This window comes from Lepus europaeus, chromosome 6, assembly GCF_033115175.1.
Source record: "Lepus europaeus isolate LE1 chromosome 6, mLepTim1.pri, whole genome shotgun sequence".
NCBI lineage: Eukaryota > Metazoa > Chordata > Mammalia > Lagomorpha > Leporidae > Lepus > Lepus europaeus.
Window position 1 is genome coordinate 37,225,148 of NC_084832.1, and position 14,329 is coordinate 37,239,476.

The 14,329-nt window shown below is 37.5% G+C and overlaps 1 protein-coding gene across 1 annotated transcript in view; it reads right to left on the reverse strand.

The window, feature by feature from the left end:
* Positions 1-13,781, reverse strand: part of UCHL3 (ubiquitin C-terminal hydrolase L3) — a 53,014-nt gene extending 39,233 nt beyond the window's left edge. The window contains exons 1-4 of the mRNA XM_062195300.1: positions 13,653-13,781; positions 5,163-5,319; positions 4,724-4,809; positions 2,737-2,784 (exon numbers count right to left, since the gene is read on the reverse strand). Of these exons, the coding sequence (XP_062051284.1) occupies positions 2,737-2,784; positions 4,724-4,809; positions 5,163-5,319; positions 13,653-13,727 (366 nt within the window). The 5' untranslated portion in view covers positions 13,728-13,781. The remainder of the gene's footprint in view (positions 1-2,736; positions 2,785-4,723; positions 4,810-5,162; positions 5,320-13,652) is intronic.
* Positions 13,782-14,329: the final 548 nt, after the last annotated feature.

The window sequence follows — 14,329 nt, forward strand, 5'->3', positions numbered from 1 at the left end:
ACCTATTCATATGATCCAGCTTCCTGCCAACGAATTTTGGGAGGTAGCAGCTGATGGCTCAAGTGCTTGTGCGTTTGATACCCACATGGAAGATCCAGATGGAGTTCCAGGCTCTTGGCATTGGCCTAGTCCAGCCCTGGCTGTTAACAGGCATTTGGGAATGAACCAACAGATGTCTATCTGTTGTGTGTGTGTGTGTGTGTGTGTGTCTTTCTCTCCTTGGCTCGCTCTCTGCTGCTCTGACTTTCAAGTAGATGAAAACAAAAAAAAGTAAGCATTTCAAAAAAAAAAAGAACAAAGATTGAAAATATGCCCAAGAAGCTGATCTTTCAAACAAAAAGTTAAACAAAATTGCATTAGATTAGTGATAGTAGAGAAAATGTATAGTCACACTATTATAAGAAACAGAGAAAACAAAGGAATAAAAAAGTCTAAAACAGATGATAAGGTCCAACAAGGACAAGTGCATTCTAAATTACTGGTAGCTCATCCAGGTGATGTCTAATAGGCATCCAAGGTTGGTGAGAATGAGATTACAGGGCTAGAAAAAAAGAGATGTGAATATCACCTAAGAAGATGTATTTAAAGCCATAATTTGGATGAAACTCCAAAAAGCAGCAAGAGAGGGTATGGTAAAAACAAACTTTATTTTGAAGTGACTATATTTTAAAGCAGTTTTTATATTTAATTGATTTTTTTTTAATTTGAGAAGCAGAGAGACAGAAAAAGAGAGAGAGAGAGTGCTTCCATTTGCTGGTTCACTCCGAATAGGACTGAGGCCAAAGCCAGGAGACTGGAATTCCATTAGGTTTCCCACATAGGTGGTAGAAACCCAATTACTTGAACCTTCCCAAGGTCTGCATTAGCAGGAAGCTGGAATTAGGAACCAGGACCAGAAGTCAAACCCAGGTACCCTAACATAGGACACAGGTGTCATAATTGCCCCATTATCAATAATTCAAAACTATAAATTTGTACCCATCTATCATCATTAATTTTAACATTACAAATTTGTAAGCCAAACCATAATGAAGATTAAGAGTATGCTCAGGATTATAGAAAGTGATACAAAAAACAAAGGATTTTATTAATTTCCAAGCTGGTACTAAGGACATTTAGATGTGACACTTCCATGTCTGTTTGTATAAATATTGTAAAAAACAAAAAGAAAAACAAAAACATACCTTTCAAAGCAATACCAAAAGGAAACCAGGAAAGTATGACATAATTATAGAGAGAACTATTATCTTACTTGCTAAATGATTTTAGTGTAAACATTCACAGTTATCCTGTTTAATCTAATAATTGTAGGGGGTTAGAGTTGTGGCACAGCAGGTTAAGCCATAAGCTGCAATGCCAGCATCCCATATGAGCACTGGTTCCAGTCCATTTCCAATCCAGCTCCCTGCTAATGCCATTGGGAAAACAGCGGAAGATGGATCAAGTACTTAAACCCTTGCTACCCAGATGGGCAACACAGAGAGAGTTCCAGACTCCTGGTTTAGCCTGGCCCAACCCCAGCCATTGTAGTAATTTCAGGAGTGAACCAGTGGATGATTTTTGATTTTCAAATAAATAAAATAGATAATAAAAAAGAAGAGTGTAGTTATATCATCTTATAAAACTTTAATTTTTTTGAAGATAGAATGTTTTACAAGTATTTTCAAAGCATAATGTTAGTTTGTATATGCAAATGTGTAGTTTCAAGTCACATCTGGAAAAAGAAGTCTGTAATTCTCTGGTAGTAACACTTAAGTGTGCTACAAACACACCGTACAGCTTTAATTAAATTCTACTCATTTTGACTAAAATACTTTTTGACATACTTCCCCCAATAATAGAACAGTGAAAGTTGTAGAGAAGGAAAGAGACAGGAGAGAAGAAATGGAAGGAGAGGATGAGAGAAACCAACAGGATGAAAAATGAAGCAATGAATTGACCCAGCTGAAGTGGGTAACAGGAAAGAAATGCTGAAGATCATCACACTGCCCCAGAATGGACGTACTGAGCAAAGAAAATGATGTGTTTTTTTTTGTTTTTTTTTTTTTTTTTGACAGGCAGAGTGGATAGTGAGAGAGAGACAGAGAGGAAGGTCTTCCTTTTTGCCGTTGGTTCACCCTCCAATGGCCGCTGTGGCCGGCGCATCGCACTGATCCGGAGCCAGGAGCCAGGTGCTTCTCCTGGTCTCCCTTACGGGTGCAGGGCCCAAGGACTTGGGCCATCCTCCACTGCCTTCCCGGGCCATAGCAGAGAGCTGGCCTGGAAGAGAGGCAACCGGGATAGAGTCCGGCGCCCCAACCGGGACTAGAACCCGGTGTGCCGGCGCCGCAAGGCAGAGGATTAGCCAGTTAAGCCACGGTGCCGGCTGAAAATGATGTATTTTTTCTGGAAGCTGAGCATGTTAAAAATCACACTGGCCATCGAGCTGTACGGCAGTGGAGATACATTCCTCAAAATACTTTGAACTCAAAGGAATCTGATAAGGAAGACACGGCTACCTGTTAACCAAAGCAAACAGCACACAATCCACCATCTGTCTAAACGATTAGACAAACTGAGATGAAGATATCAAAGCTGCATGCTAAGAGCTTGTCAAACCTGCTTTTGTGCTTTTGCATAAGCAAATTCTCCCAAAGAAAGAAAAAGACCAAGTAAATTCCTAAAACTACATGGCCTACAATAACACTATGGTTAAATGTACACGTAGTAGAAGAATTTTGAAAAAATATGAAATACCTCAGTCTGACCTTCGTGGGCACTGGTCTCATGAGTCACTCGAATGGCCTGTAAGAAGAATACAAGGTATTTATAGGAAAAAGCTATCATATCCAACTTTTTAAATGAATGCAACAACAAAGTTTAACATTTAAAATCTTATAAACAAACAAAAAATTGATAGGAATTTGGGAACAGTTTAATATTGATATTTCAGGATGCTAACTGGATAAAGCAAATGAACTGCTGTTACTTTCCAGCCCACAAATCTCTGAATTTATTCAGAATTTGTTAATTAGACACAAATCTCTGAATTTATTGTCTACTTATTAGACAATAAATATCCAACTATTTGTAATTTCCTGGGGGGAAGCAGGGTAATTTAACTTACTTAATTGTTAAAACCTGCCAACAATTAACACTATTCAAATGAGACTGGAATAAAGTGAGCAGCTCACAGACAGGGAGCAAAGAAGCTGATCTCATCTGCTTCTCCAGGCTCCATGCGCCTCTGCAGTTCTGCCTGTATTTATGCTTAATCATGCAACTTCAGTCAGCAGTTTAGAAACGCAGAGCAAAAAGCATGCATTTGTCAGAAGCTGGTATATTTGGTTTCCTGAACTTTCAAAAATGCTCTTATCATCCCCTCTGTTAGCAAAGATGCAGAGAAATGGGCACTACAGTATACTGCAGGTGAAGGACAGTCTTTCTGAGTGGCAGCTTGGCAGTAGGTATCAAAGCCTTAAAAACACCCCAACTCATTTGACCCAGTGAGTTCTCTTCTAGGAGTCTGTACATTTACAGATAATTGAACATAATTATATATAATTAAGGATATTTGTAGATTTAGTACAATGATGTACCTTGCAGGTTTTTTTAAAAATAATGAAAAAGGGAGAAACTATTAAATTTATTTATTGGTTAAATAAAACACTATTCAATGGAAAGCTATACAGCCATTAAATGATAAAGTCAAATATATACTTACTGGTATGTAACACATTGTGATAAGTTTAACGAAGAAGCAACTTATAAAACCAATATTAGAGTGTGATCAATTTTTTTAAAATTGTATATATACATATATACTCCCTGTAGAAAATATTAATGGTAGCTACTTCTCATTGGTGGGATTACTAGAGGCTTTCTTCCTGTTTATTTTATTTTTATATAAAGACATTTCATGAAATCTCCAGGTTTTCTAATGAAAAAGCCACTTAAAATAATTAAAGCTGATTAGATTGCTAAATATGATCTAATCAAATAATTTAATGGGAACAAATTCTGCACGTGGCATTAGTTTAGTCAAATAATTTGCATATTATACTGTTAGTGCCAAAGAATTTATTATCTACTAAATAATGTTATTAGAAGGTAAGACACAAATGACAACCAGAGAATGTAAGCAGCAAGGTGCATCTGATTATGTTTTTAAATAAAGATTAAGAAAACTTGAAAAAAAAAAGTCAAGACACCTTCAAAAGAAAAACCAACCTCAAAAATGCTAAACTTCAAGGAACCATTGTAAAATAGTGCTATGAAATGAGACAATCACTGAAAATTACGTTAAGTGACCCAGCTTTTACGCTGATAAAATTGCTATGGTATATTGTGTGGTCTAATGTCTACCTTTAGATCTTTGTTTTTTCCTTTCACCTTCAGTCTAGTTCTAAATGCCCGGTGAAAGACATATAAATTATTGCCAGAAATACATTTATTATAGGGAGAAAACAGCAAGTAACAGTCAAACATAAGATGTTTTATTAATTCATAAATCAAATTACTTTTATATGCCCCTTCAGCTCTGGATGCAGAAAAGAAGTAGCAATTTATCAATATTTATGGCTATTTAGATTAAGTTACCTGAGAAGTACAAAAGGTTTTCTTAATAGACAACATAAAATCCATAATTACTCAAAACTAGTTTCATGACAAACTCCCTAAAAGAATCTACAATCCCACAAAACTTTGCCCACATACAAGATTGAGAAACAAAGAAGGTACCGACGTCATAGTTCTCCAGGTATTTGGCTCGTTCTTCAGGGCTCATTGACACAGACTCTTCCAGGAATTTTTTCAAGGTTGATCCAGATTCTGAGAACATCAAAGATGACAAAATTGAAAAGCCTTGATATCACAGAGACTAATTTATGGAAATATTAGAAGTATGCTGTTTTTTAAACAAAATACTTTTATTGGTTAATCAGGAATATAAGAATATTGGGATAAATGACAGGGCTTAAGTTATAGGTTTATTTGCGGAGTCTGTTTATCAACAATATAAAGGAAGAGAAAGGATTACTGTTTCTTCCTATAGTACGGAAGGTCGGGGGACTGGGAGAGCCTGCTCATACTTTATAGTTTGAAAGAATTAGAGCACCCCCTAGTGCTCGTTGACATTAGCTTACCTAAAGGAGGTAAAATAGCAGTAAGGAAAAGTTATTTACCAAAGTGCATCTTGTCTTTATTGTTCGCAATAGCATGGATCAATCCAATTGTTCCACAGGCATTGCTGATTGTTTGCTTCATGAAATATACTGATGATGTCACGTCCTGTCCCTGAGATTTTATTTTTTCCTCTTCTTCTGTTCTGAATATTTCATACTATTAAAAAAAAAAAAAGTCAACAGTCTACATGTAAAATGTAACACAAAAACGAGTCAGGGACAGGTGTTTGGCGCAGTTATTGAGGCACTGCTTGGGACATCAGTATCCCACATTAGAATGCTGAGGTTTGAGTCCCTAGCTTCCAGCTAATGTGCACCATGAGAGGCAACAGGTGATGCTCAAGCACATTGGTTCTTACCACCACTGTGGGAGACCTGGATGGAGTTCTAGGCTCCTGGTTTTGGGCTAGCCCAGCCCAGGCTCTTGTGGACATTTAAGGAGTGAACCAGAGGAAAGATCTCTCTCTGTATCTGTCTTTGCCCCTCTCTGTGTGTCTCTCTGCTTTTTGATTCAATTTTTAAAATTTGTTATAAAACAAGAATTCAAGGTGGCATTTGGCCTAGCAGTTACTATGTCCACAAAATCAGCTCTAGCTTATGGATAATACATATCCTGGGAGTCAGTGGTGTTGGCTCAAGCAATTGGTTTCTATCACACATGTGGGAGACAACAAATGAAACACTTCTTAAAAATGAAGATTTAAGTTTTTAAAAAATTAATTTATCACCTACCAAGCTGACAAAATACAGAAGAAAGAACAATAGTACTCAGTGATCATAAGGATATGGGTGAAAATGCATTTTACTATGCCGTTATTAAAAACATACAAGCAGGGCGGGTGCCATGGCGCAGTGGGTTAATCCTCTGCTGCGGCGCCAGCATCCCATATGGGTACCGGTTCTAGTACCGGCTGCTCCTCTTCCAATCCAGCTCTCTGCTGTGGCCTGGGAAAGCAGTGGAAGGTGGCACAAGTGCTTGGGTCCCTGCACCCACGTGGGACACCGGGAGGAAGCACCTGGCTCCTGGCGTCAGATGGGTGCAGTTCCAGCCGTTGCGGCCATTTGGGGAGTGAACCAACAGACAGAAGACCTTTCTCTCTGTCTCTCCCTCTGTCTGTAACTCTACCTCTCAAATAGATAAATAAAATATTTTTTAAAAATACAACCATATTAGAGGATATTCCGCAACATTTATAAGTACTTTAAATGCTTATATCCTTTAACAGCAATTTCCTTTGTACAGCTTTAAAACATAATCTTAGAAATGTGCAATTACATTTATATAAACATATATATGGATATTTCAAAAAGTTCATTAAAAATGTAATTCAAAGATAATTTTGGTACCAAAAAAAATTGAAATCCGTTCATAGTTTTTTCATAACACACATTTCCATACTTTTTGAAGACCCATTATCTATATAATCTCATCATTTTTTTGTACCAAAATAAGATTAGTTTTGAATTCCAATTGGCCATGAAAAACTGAAGTACTCTCATTTAGTTCTAAGGACATTAAACTGTAAAAATCCTAAATATTTATCAGTGGAGATTTGATTGTATGCGTATTTTATGCCAGATGATAATAAATACTATCAAGTATTTTAGAAGAATAAAGTAGATGTACATATTCTGACTTGGAAATCTGTCACACAACCATGAGGGTTTATAAGTTAGTATATATATATTTGATTTCCATTTGTGTTTTAAAAGAACTTACACAACGAAAAGTCTGAAAGGGTATGCAAAAAACTAGCAAACATTATCTTTGAACCAAGAAATCATTGAAGGACTTGCATTTTCTAATTTTGATTTTTAGGTGGCTTATTATTGCAAAAATATTTTTCTTTTTAAAAATACTATAAAGTTTTACTGTATAGTCATACAACATTCATAATAGTCCCCATTATCTGTAATAACTGGTTATAGAAGCAATTTGGTACAATAACCAAAGTCAGAAGTGAGGCCGGTATAGTTGACTACCTGGCTATAGCATTATTAGCTGAGTGACTGTGGCAAATCATTTAATGTCTCTATACCTCAGTTTCCAGATTGTAAAAAGGTGTTAAACATAACAAAGAGTTTTTAAAAAGTGAGGATAGTATAATTGTTTTGTTTATTGTTTTCTCATAATTTTCAGACTCCAATAGAAGTCAAAAAACCAAAAATCCCAGGCCATATCTGGCCCACTACTTGTTTACATACATAAAGTATTTTTTATGTATTGTCTATGACTGTTTTCAAGGCAAAGTTCCAAAAGGCCTAAAAAGCCAGAAGTATTCACTATCTGGCCTTTTCCCAGAAAAATCTGCGGGACTCATAGAATGACAAATGCCCTAAACAACACTCTGGCCTCAGAATCAGACCTTAAGGCATTCAGATCTGGCTAAAAATCCCATAAGAGCATTTCCGTCACGGAAAGCCAAGACACTGTGGCAAAAAAGGACCTAAATGAAAGATCTCTGTGAGTGAGGTTCCAGTGGAAAGAAGGGGCCATCAAAGAAGGAGGTACCTTTCTCTGAAGGAAGGAGAGAACTTTCACTTTGATTATGGCCCTGTCGAAATAAGGTCAGAGTTTGTGGACTCAAGAGGCTTCCATAGCCTTGGCAGCTCATAACAAAAGCCATTGGTGTTCACTGAGGTCATAAATAAGAGTGTCAATCGTTAAATCAACAACAGGAGTCACTGTGCACTTGCTCCCCATGTAGGACATCTATCCTTAATGTGTTGTACTATGAGAATTAATGGTGCCAGCGCCATGGCTTAACAGGCTAATCCTCCGCCTAGTGGCGCCAGCACACTGGGTTCTAGTCCCGGTTGGGGCGCCGGATTTTGTCCCGGTTGCCCCTCTTCCAGGCCAGCTCTCTGCTATGGCCCGGGAGTGCAGTGGAGGATGGCCCAAGTGCTTGGGCCCTGCACCCCATGGGAGACCAGGAGAAGCAACTGGCTCCTGGCTTTGGATCAGCACGATGCGCCGGCCGCAGCAGCCACTGGAGGGTGAACCAACGGCAAAAGGAAGACCTTTCTCTCTGTCTCTCTCTCTCTCACTATCCACTCTGCCTGTCAAAAAAAAAAAAAAAAAAGAATTAATGGTAAAACTAGTCTTCAAACAGTACTTTATACTTTGTGTGGATGCAAACTGTTAAAATCTTTATAGAGTTGATCTTCTGTATATAAAGATAATTGAAAATGAATCTTAAGGAAGAATGAGATGAGAGAGGGAGCAGGAGGTGAGACGGTTTGAGGGTAGGAAGGCAGATATAGGGGGAAGAACCGCTATTAATCCAAAACTTGTACTTATGATATTTATATTTATTAAATAAAAGCATTCTAAAAAATCTGCTGAATCCTTATAAAAAAGAAAATAAATGATGTCTACAGAAAATACAGAATTAAAAAACCATGAATATATCTGCACTAAAATATGACTTCATGACTGTGCTTCTAAATCAAATTTTTAAGTAGTGTTTTCAGAATAAACTCATGTAAATTCAATTTATAAATACCGTGAAAGGTTCAGTATGTAAGTCTCATGCTGAAATGTTTTGATATAGTTTAGTCTATTGGTATTTAATACTAATGTTCCTGGCTGAGAAACCAAAATAAGATTTTATAACTTTTCAAGATTTAATGAAAAAAAAAAAACTTAAAACAATACAAAATAAGTGAAAAGAAAAATGGAAAAATAATGAGGCAGACCAAAGAGAAAATAGAAGGTCAAGGTCAAGAGATACAGATATCATAAACAAGTAAACCTATAGCTTCTTTTTTTTTTTTTTTGACAGGCAGAGTGGATAGTGAGAGAGAGAGAGACAGAGAGAAAGGTCTTCCTTTTTGCCGCTGGTTCACCCTCCAATGGCCGCTGCGGCCGGCGCATCGTGCCGATCCGAAGCCAGGAGCCAGGTGCTTCTCCTGGTTTCCCATGTGGTTGCAGGGCCCAAGCACTTGGGCCATCCTCCACTGCCTTTCCGGGCCATAGCAGAGAGTTGGCCTGGAAAAGGGGCAGCCGGGATAGAATCCGGCGCCCCAACCGGGACTAGAACCCGGTGTAAACCTATAGCTTCTTTACATATGATTCATTACCTGATAAGTAAGATTATTTAAAAACACAAAATTCAATGACAACTTCAAAAAGTAATGAGGTATCTGACAATTCTTTTGTTACTAGTATGTTTCAGTCATTCACAACTACTTATTTAATTTAAAAATTAGAACTTGGAAGACTGAAACACTTTGTATTTCATAAAACATGCACTAGATATCTTCTGAATGACTTTTGTTAATACATTATTTATGAGCTGAAATAGAGATCTACCATAACTGTTTAGTGATTTCAAAAAGTGGGATCTGCCAGTTATAGTCTCTCCTTAGGTAAGAATTTATACTTAATTATATAAATACTTTAGAATTGTGTTCTTCCTACCAATAGGCACAAATTTTTTCAGTTCTGATTATCCATTAAATGATGAAGTTCTATTGATAAACATAACATGCTTTTTAAATACTGATGACTCACTGAATGAAGGAGATCAAATTCAATTTATTCTTTATTGAAAAAAAGGGTACATCATAAAAATCAATGTTTGGGGAAATTTTCAATTTTGATCATAATATTTGTATCACATCAGCTCAGACAGCCTAAGCTTTAAGAAACCACTCCTTTTTTCAGTTTTTGCTTGCTTGCTTGTTACTGCCCTTTACAAATAGGGATTTTTATCTACCAGCTTACTTCAGTAGTCAATGCTTCAGACCATGAGAATAAAAGGAGTTTTTGTCTTAACTCTTTCATAAATTTCAGAATAATTACAATCTCACCACGAAAAGTAAGGGTTTGATCTAATATTGAAAAATTTCTAAAATTCTAGGACTATTACTAGTAACAGCAAATAAGAAGAATTACAACTTCGCCCTAAAAGTAAGGGTTTAATCTAACAGTGGATAATCACTAAAGAATTTCAAACTCTTAAGTATCTATGAATATTACAAGTAATGATAAATATGAAGAAGTACCACTTCTTTGATTCAATATAGTCACGGGCTGCATAATGACATTTCAGTCAACAACAGACCACAAATAATAAGTGATCCCAAAAGATTATGATGGAAGGCCCAATGTTGTGGCACAGTGGGTTATGTGGCTGCTTGTGATGCCAGCATCCCATATCCGAGTGCCAGTTCAAGTCCCAGCTGCTCCACTTCTGATCCAGCTCTGGCTCAAGCACCTGGGAAAGCAGCAGAAGATGGTGCACATGCTTGGTCCCCTGCCATTCATGTGAGAGACCAGGGTGGAATTCCCGACTCTTATCTTTGGCTTGGTCCAGTGCCAGTCATTATGGCCATTTGGGGAGTGAACCAGTGAATAGTTTCTTTCTTACTCCAGCTTTTTTTCTCTCTCTCTCAATCTCTCTCTCTCTCTCTCTCTCTCTTACTCTGTATTTCAAATAAATGAATAAATTGTAAAAAAAAATTATAATGGAGCTGAAAAGTACCTATCACCTAATGAATTCATAGCTGGTATAACATCATAAGCATAATGTGTTAGTCACATGTTCAGGGTAATAATGGTATAAGCAAATCTGTTCTGTCAGTCACATGAAAGCAAGGCACATACAATTATGTATAATACACAACACCTGGCAATGACTAGGTTTCTGGTTAATGTATTTACCATACTATATTTTTATCACTTAAAAAAATCATTTACTATAAAACAGCGTGCTCTACTAATTCAACAATAGCCTCATACAGCTCATGTTTACCACCTCTCTTGAGTGCATCAGGAGACTGGCCTAGTGCTTGACCTTTGTCATCTAGGTTTGTGTCAAGTACACTCCATGATGTTCACACAATGAAATCAGCTGATGACACATTTCTCAGAATGTATCCTCATCATCAAGTGACCCATGACTGTAATTTGTTTTGCAGAACTCTCAAATAGAAGAAAGAAAATGTTCAATGTTATTTATCTTGAACTAGGGCTAATCAGTTATGGCACAAACAAAATGATCCAGGTATTCCCTAATTTTTAATTTCTGTTAGATTTGGCTACATTTATTCCTGAAGGTAGATGACTTGACCCTATATATGACATTTTCCCCCATATTATCCCAAGCATGTACTCCCTTTTTACAGACACTGAGTTCTTCCTATTATTTCTAAGTTTGAATATAAAAATCAGAAGGATATAAACTCAAAAGCTGTTTTACAATGCATCAAAGTTCTGACTCCATCAAATATCACTCTAGAACAAAGGACTAAGATATGGATATTTGAATTCAAATACAGAGATCTAAAAATAACTATTACAATCACCAACACATGCTAAATCTCCCAATTAAACTGTATTTAAACATAGTGATTCCCACCCAAATCAAGTTAATTTTGAAAATAATGTAATTAGTGTCATTTCCCCTACTTCCTTAAAATTAGAGACTTTCTAGTATAAATTTTTTTTTAAGAAGGTGTTACCTCTGGCCGGCGCCGTGGCTCAATAGGCTAATCCTCCGCCTGTGGCGCCAGCACACTGGGTTCTAGTCCCAGTCGGGGCACCAGATTCTGTCCCGGTTGCCCCTCTTCCAGGCCAGCTCTCTGCTATGGCCCGGGAGTGCAGTGGAGGATGGCCCAAGTGCTTGGGCCCTGCACCCCATGGGAGACCAGGAGAAGTACCTGGCTCCTGCCTTCAGATCAGCGCAGTGTGCTGGCCGCAGTGTGCCGGCTGTGGCGGCCATTGGAGGGTGAACCAACGGCAAAGGAAGACCTTTCTCTCTCTCTCTGTCTTTCTCTCTCTCACTGTCTAACTCTGCCTGTCAAAAAAAAAAGAAGGTGTTACCTCTGACCTTAGAATCAGCCCTTAAGGCATTCTGGTCTGGCTGAAAAGCCCATAAGAGCATTTCAGGCATGGAAAGCCAAGACACTGTGACAAAAAAAAAAAAAAAGTCCTACATGAATGATCTCAGTGAGGGAGATCCCAGTGGAAAGAAGGGGCCATCAAAGAGGATGCACTTTTCTCTGAAAGGAGAACTTCCACTTTGCTTATGGCCTTGTCTAACTAAATACTGATAGAGACTGTGGACTCAAAAAGCTTCCATAGCCTTGGCAGCTCACATCAAGAGCCTCAGGTGATCACTGACATCATACATAAGACTGCTAATTGTTAAATTAACAACAGGAGTCACTGTGCACTAACTCCCCATGCAGGACTTCTCTCCTCAATGAGTTGTATTATGAGAGTTGACTGTAAAACTAGTTCTCAGTCTTGTGTGTGCATATGTGTGTGCATGTGTGTGTAAATTGCTGAAGTCTTTACTTGGTATAGAGTTGGTCTTCTGTGTACAAAGTTAACTGAAAATGAATCTTGGGGGCCGGCGCTGTGGTGCAGTGGGTTAAAGCCCTGGCCTGAAGTGCTGGCATTCCATTTATTTGAAGACAGAGTTAAGATAGAGAGGTAGAGACAGAGAGAGAACGGTCTTCCATCTGTTGGTTCACTTCCCAAATGGCTGCAATAGCCAGAGCTGAGGCAATCCAAAGCCAGGAGCCAGGAGCTTCTTCCAGGTCTCCCATGTGGGTTCAGGGGCCTAAGGACTTGGGCCATCATCTGCTGCTTTCCCAGGCACTTTAACAGGGAGCTAGATAGGAAATGGAGCAGCTTGGACTTGAACTGGTGCCCATATGGGATGCCAACGCTTCAGGCTGGAGCTTTAACCAGCTGTGCCACAGCACCAGTCCTCTAGTATAAATTTTTTTAATTATATATTTTATATATTGAAAACTTGACTACATATCTTTTATTCATGTATTTTCAATAAAAATTTAAAATTATTCTACTACTTAAAATTTCTTAATAATCAAAATGTGATTCAATGTCTCATCAACACAGTTGTAGCAAATTAATATTTTATAAAAGAAAACTAAGCTTAAAAGTCTAACTTAAGTCTCTTTTGTCTCTCTATAAATCAAATTCTAAATATCATCTCTTAATAAAACATGCTAAGATTTCCTCCTTGCCTAAACTGCCTGATTTTATGCAAGAGGGGGACGACAATTCGTTCTTAAAGACTGTGTGTATGTGTGTGTTTAAATATTTATTTATTTACTTGAAAGTCAGAGTAACAGAGAAAGAGGAACAAAAAGAGAGGAAGAGAGAGAGACATGGATAGAGATGGAAAGAGATCTTTCACCCCTCACTTCAATTCTCATATATCCACAACAGCCAAGGCTGGGCCATGCCAAAGTCTGGAGCCAGGAACTCTATCCTTGTCTTCCACATGGGTGGCAGGCAAGTATTTGGGCCTTCCCAGGCATATTAGCAGGAAGCAAGTTTGAAGTACAACAGTCAAGACCAAAACTGGCACTCCAAATATGGGATGTGGGCTTCTGAAGCCGTGGCTTATACCTCCACACCACAATGCCTGCCCAAACACTATATGTTTAATTCAATAATGAAAATGATTTTGTCTTTATCAGAAATCTTATATCTTACTTAACACTTACCTTTTCTGTAATAGGGAAGAGAAGTAACACTGCACAAACTGGTCTTGGTACCATGCTAAGAAGTTCAGGATCCATTCCATATACATCAACAAACTGCCAGTTAGGATGCAGACCTAATTGCTTGAGAAACTAGTAAAAGAAAAAAAATACAACAGAATATTAACTTATAAATGAAAAAATCAGTCTAGTGTTAACAGGGAAATGATCAACAAGGGTGTACTTTGTACTACGTATCTAATACATATAAAGGGATGTAATACAAATATTACTGATGTTCAGAAAGAATACACTCAAGTAGCATACATCAAAATATCAGGTTGTACAACATAATGCATGAAATTTTACTTGTCAATTACACTTTAATAAGGCTGGGGTAAAATGATACTGTAAACCAGGCAAAAAAAGATAGAAACTTATTTATATGATATAACATTTGAAATTCATAATATATGAAACAAAATCCCTTTTTCCAAATGCATTACACTGGGATTAAATGTAACTGCCAAACTTCATCAAATATATACAAGTTGGCTTGGCAGATGTTAAACTCATTTCCAGAACCTGAAATTTAAGATGTTCTCAGTTCTTGCAAATAATTATTTCAGTAGATCAACACGGCTTATTCTGTTTACCAAAAATTATATCTGAGGTCTAAAGATAGTTAAGAATTAAATCAA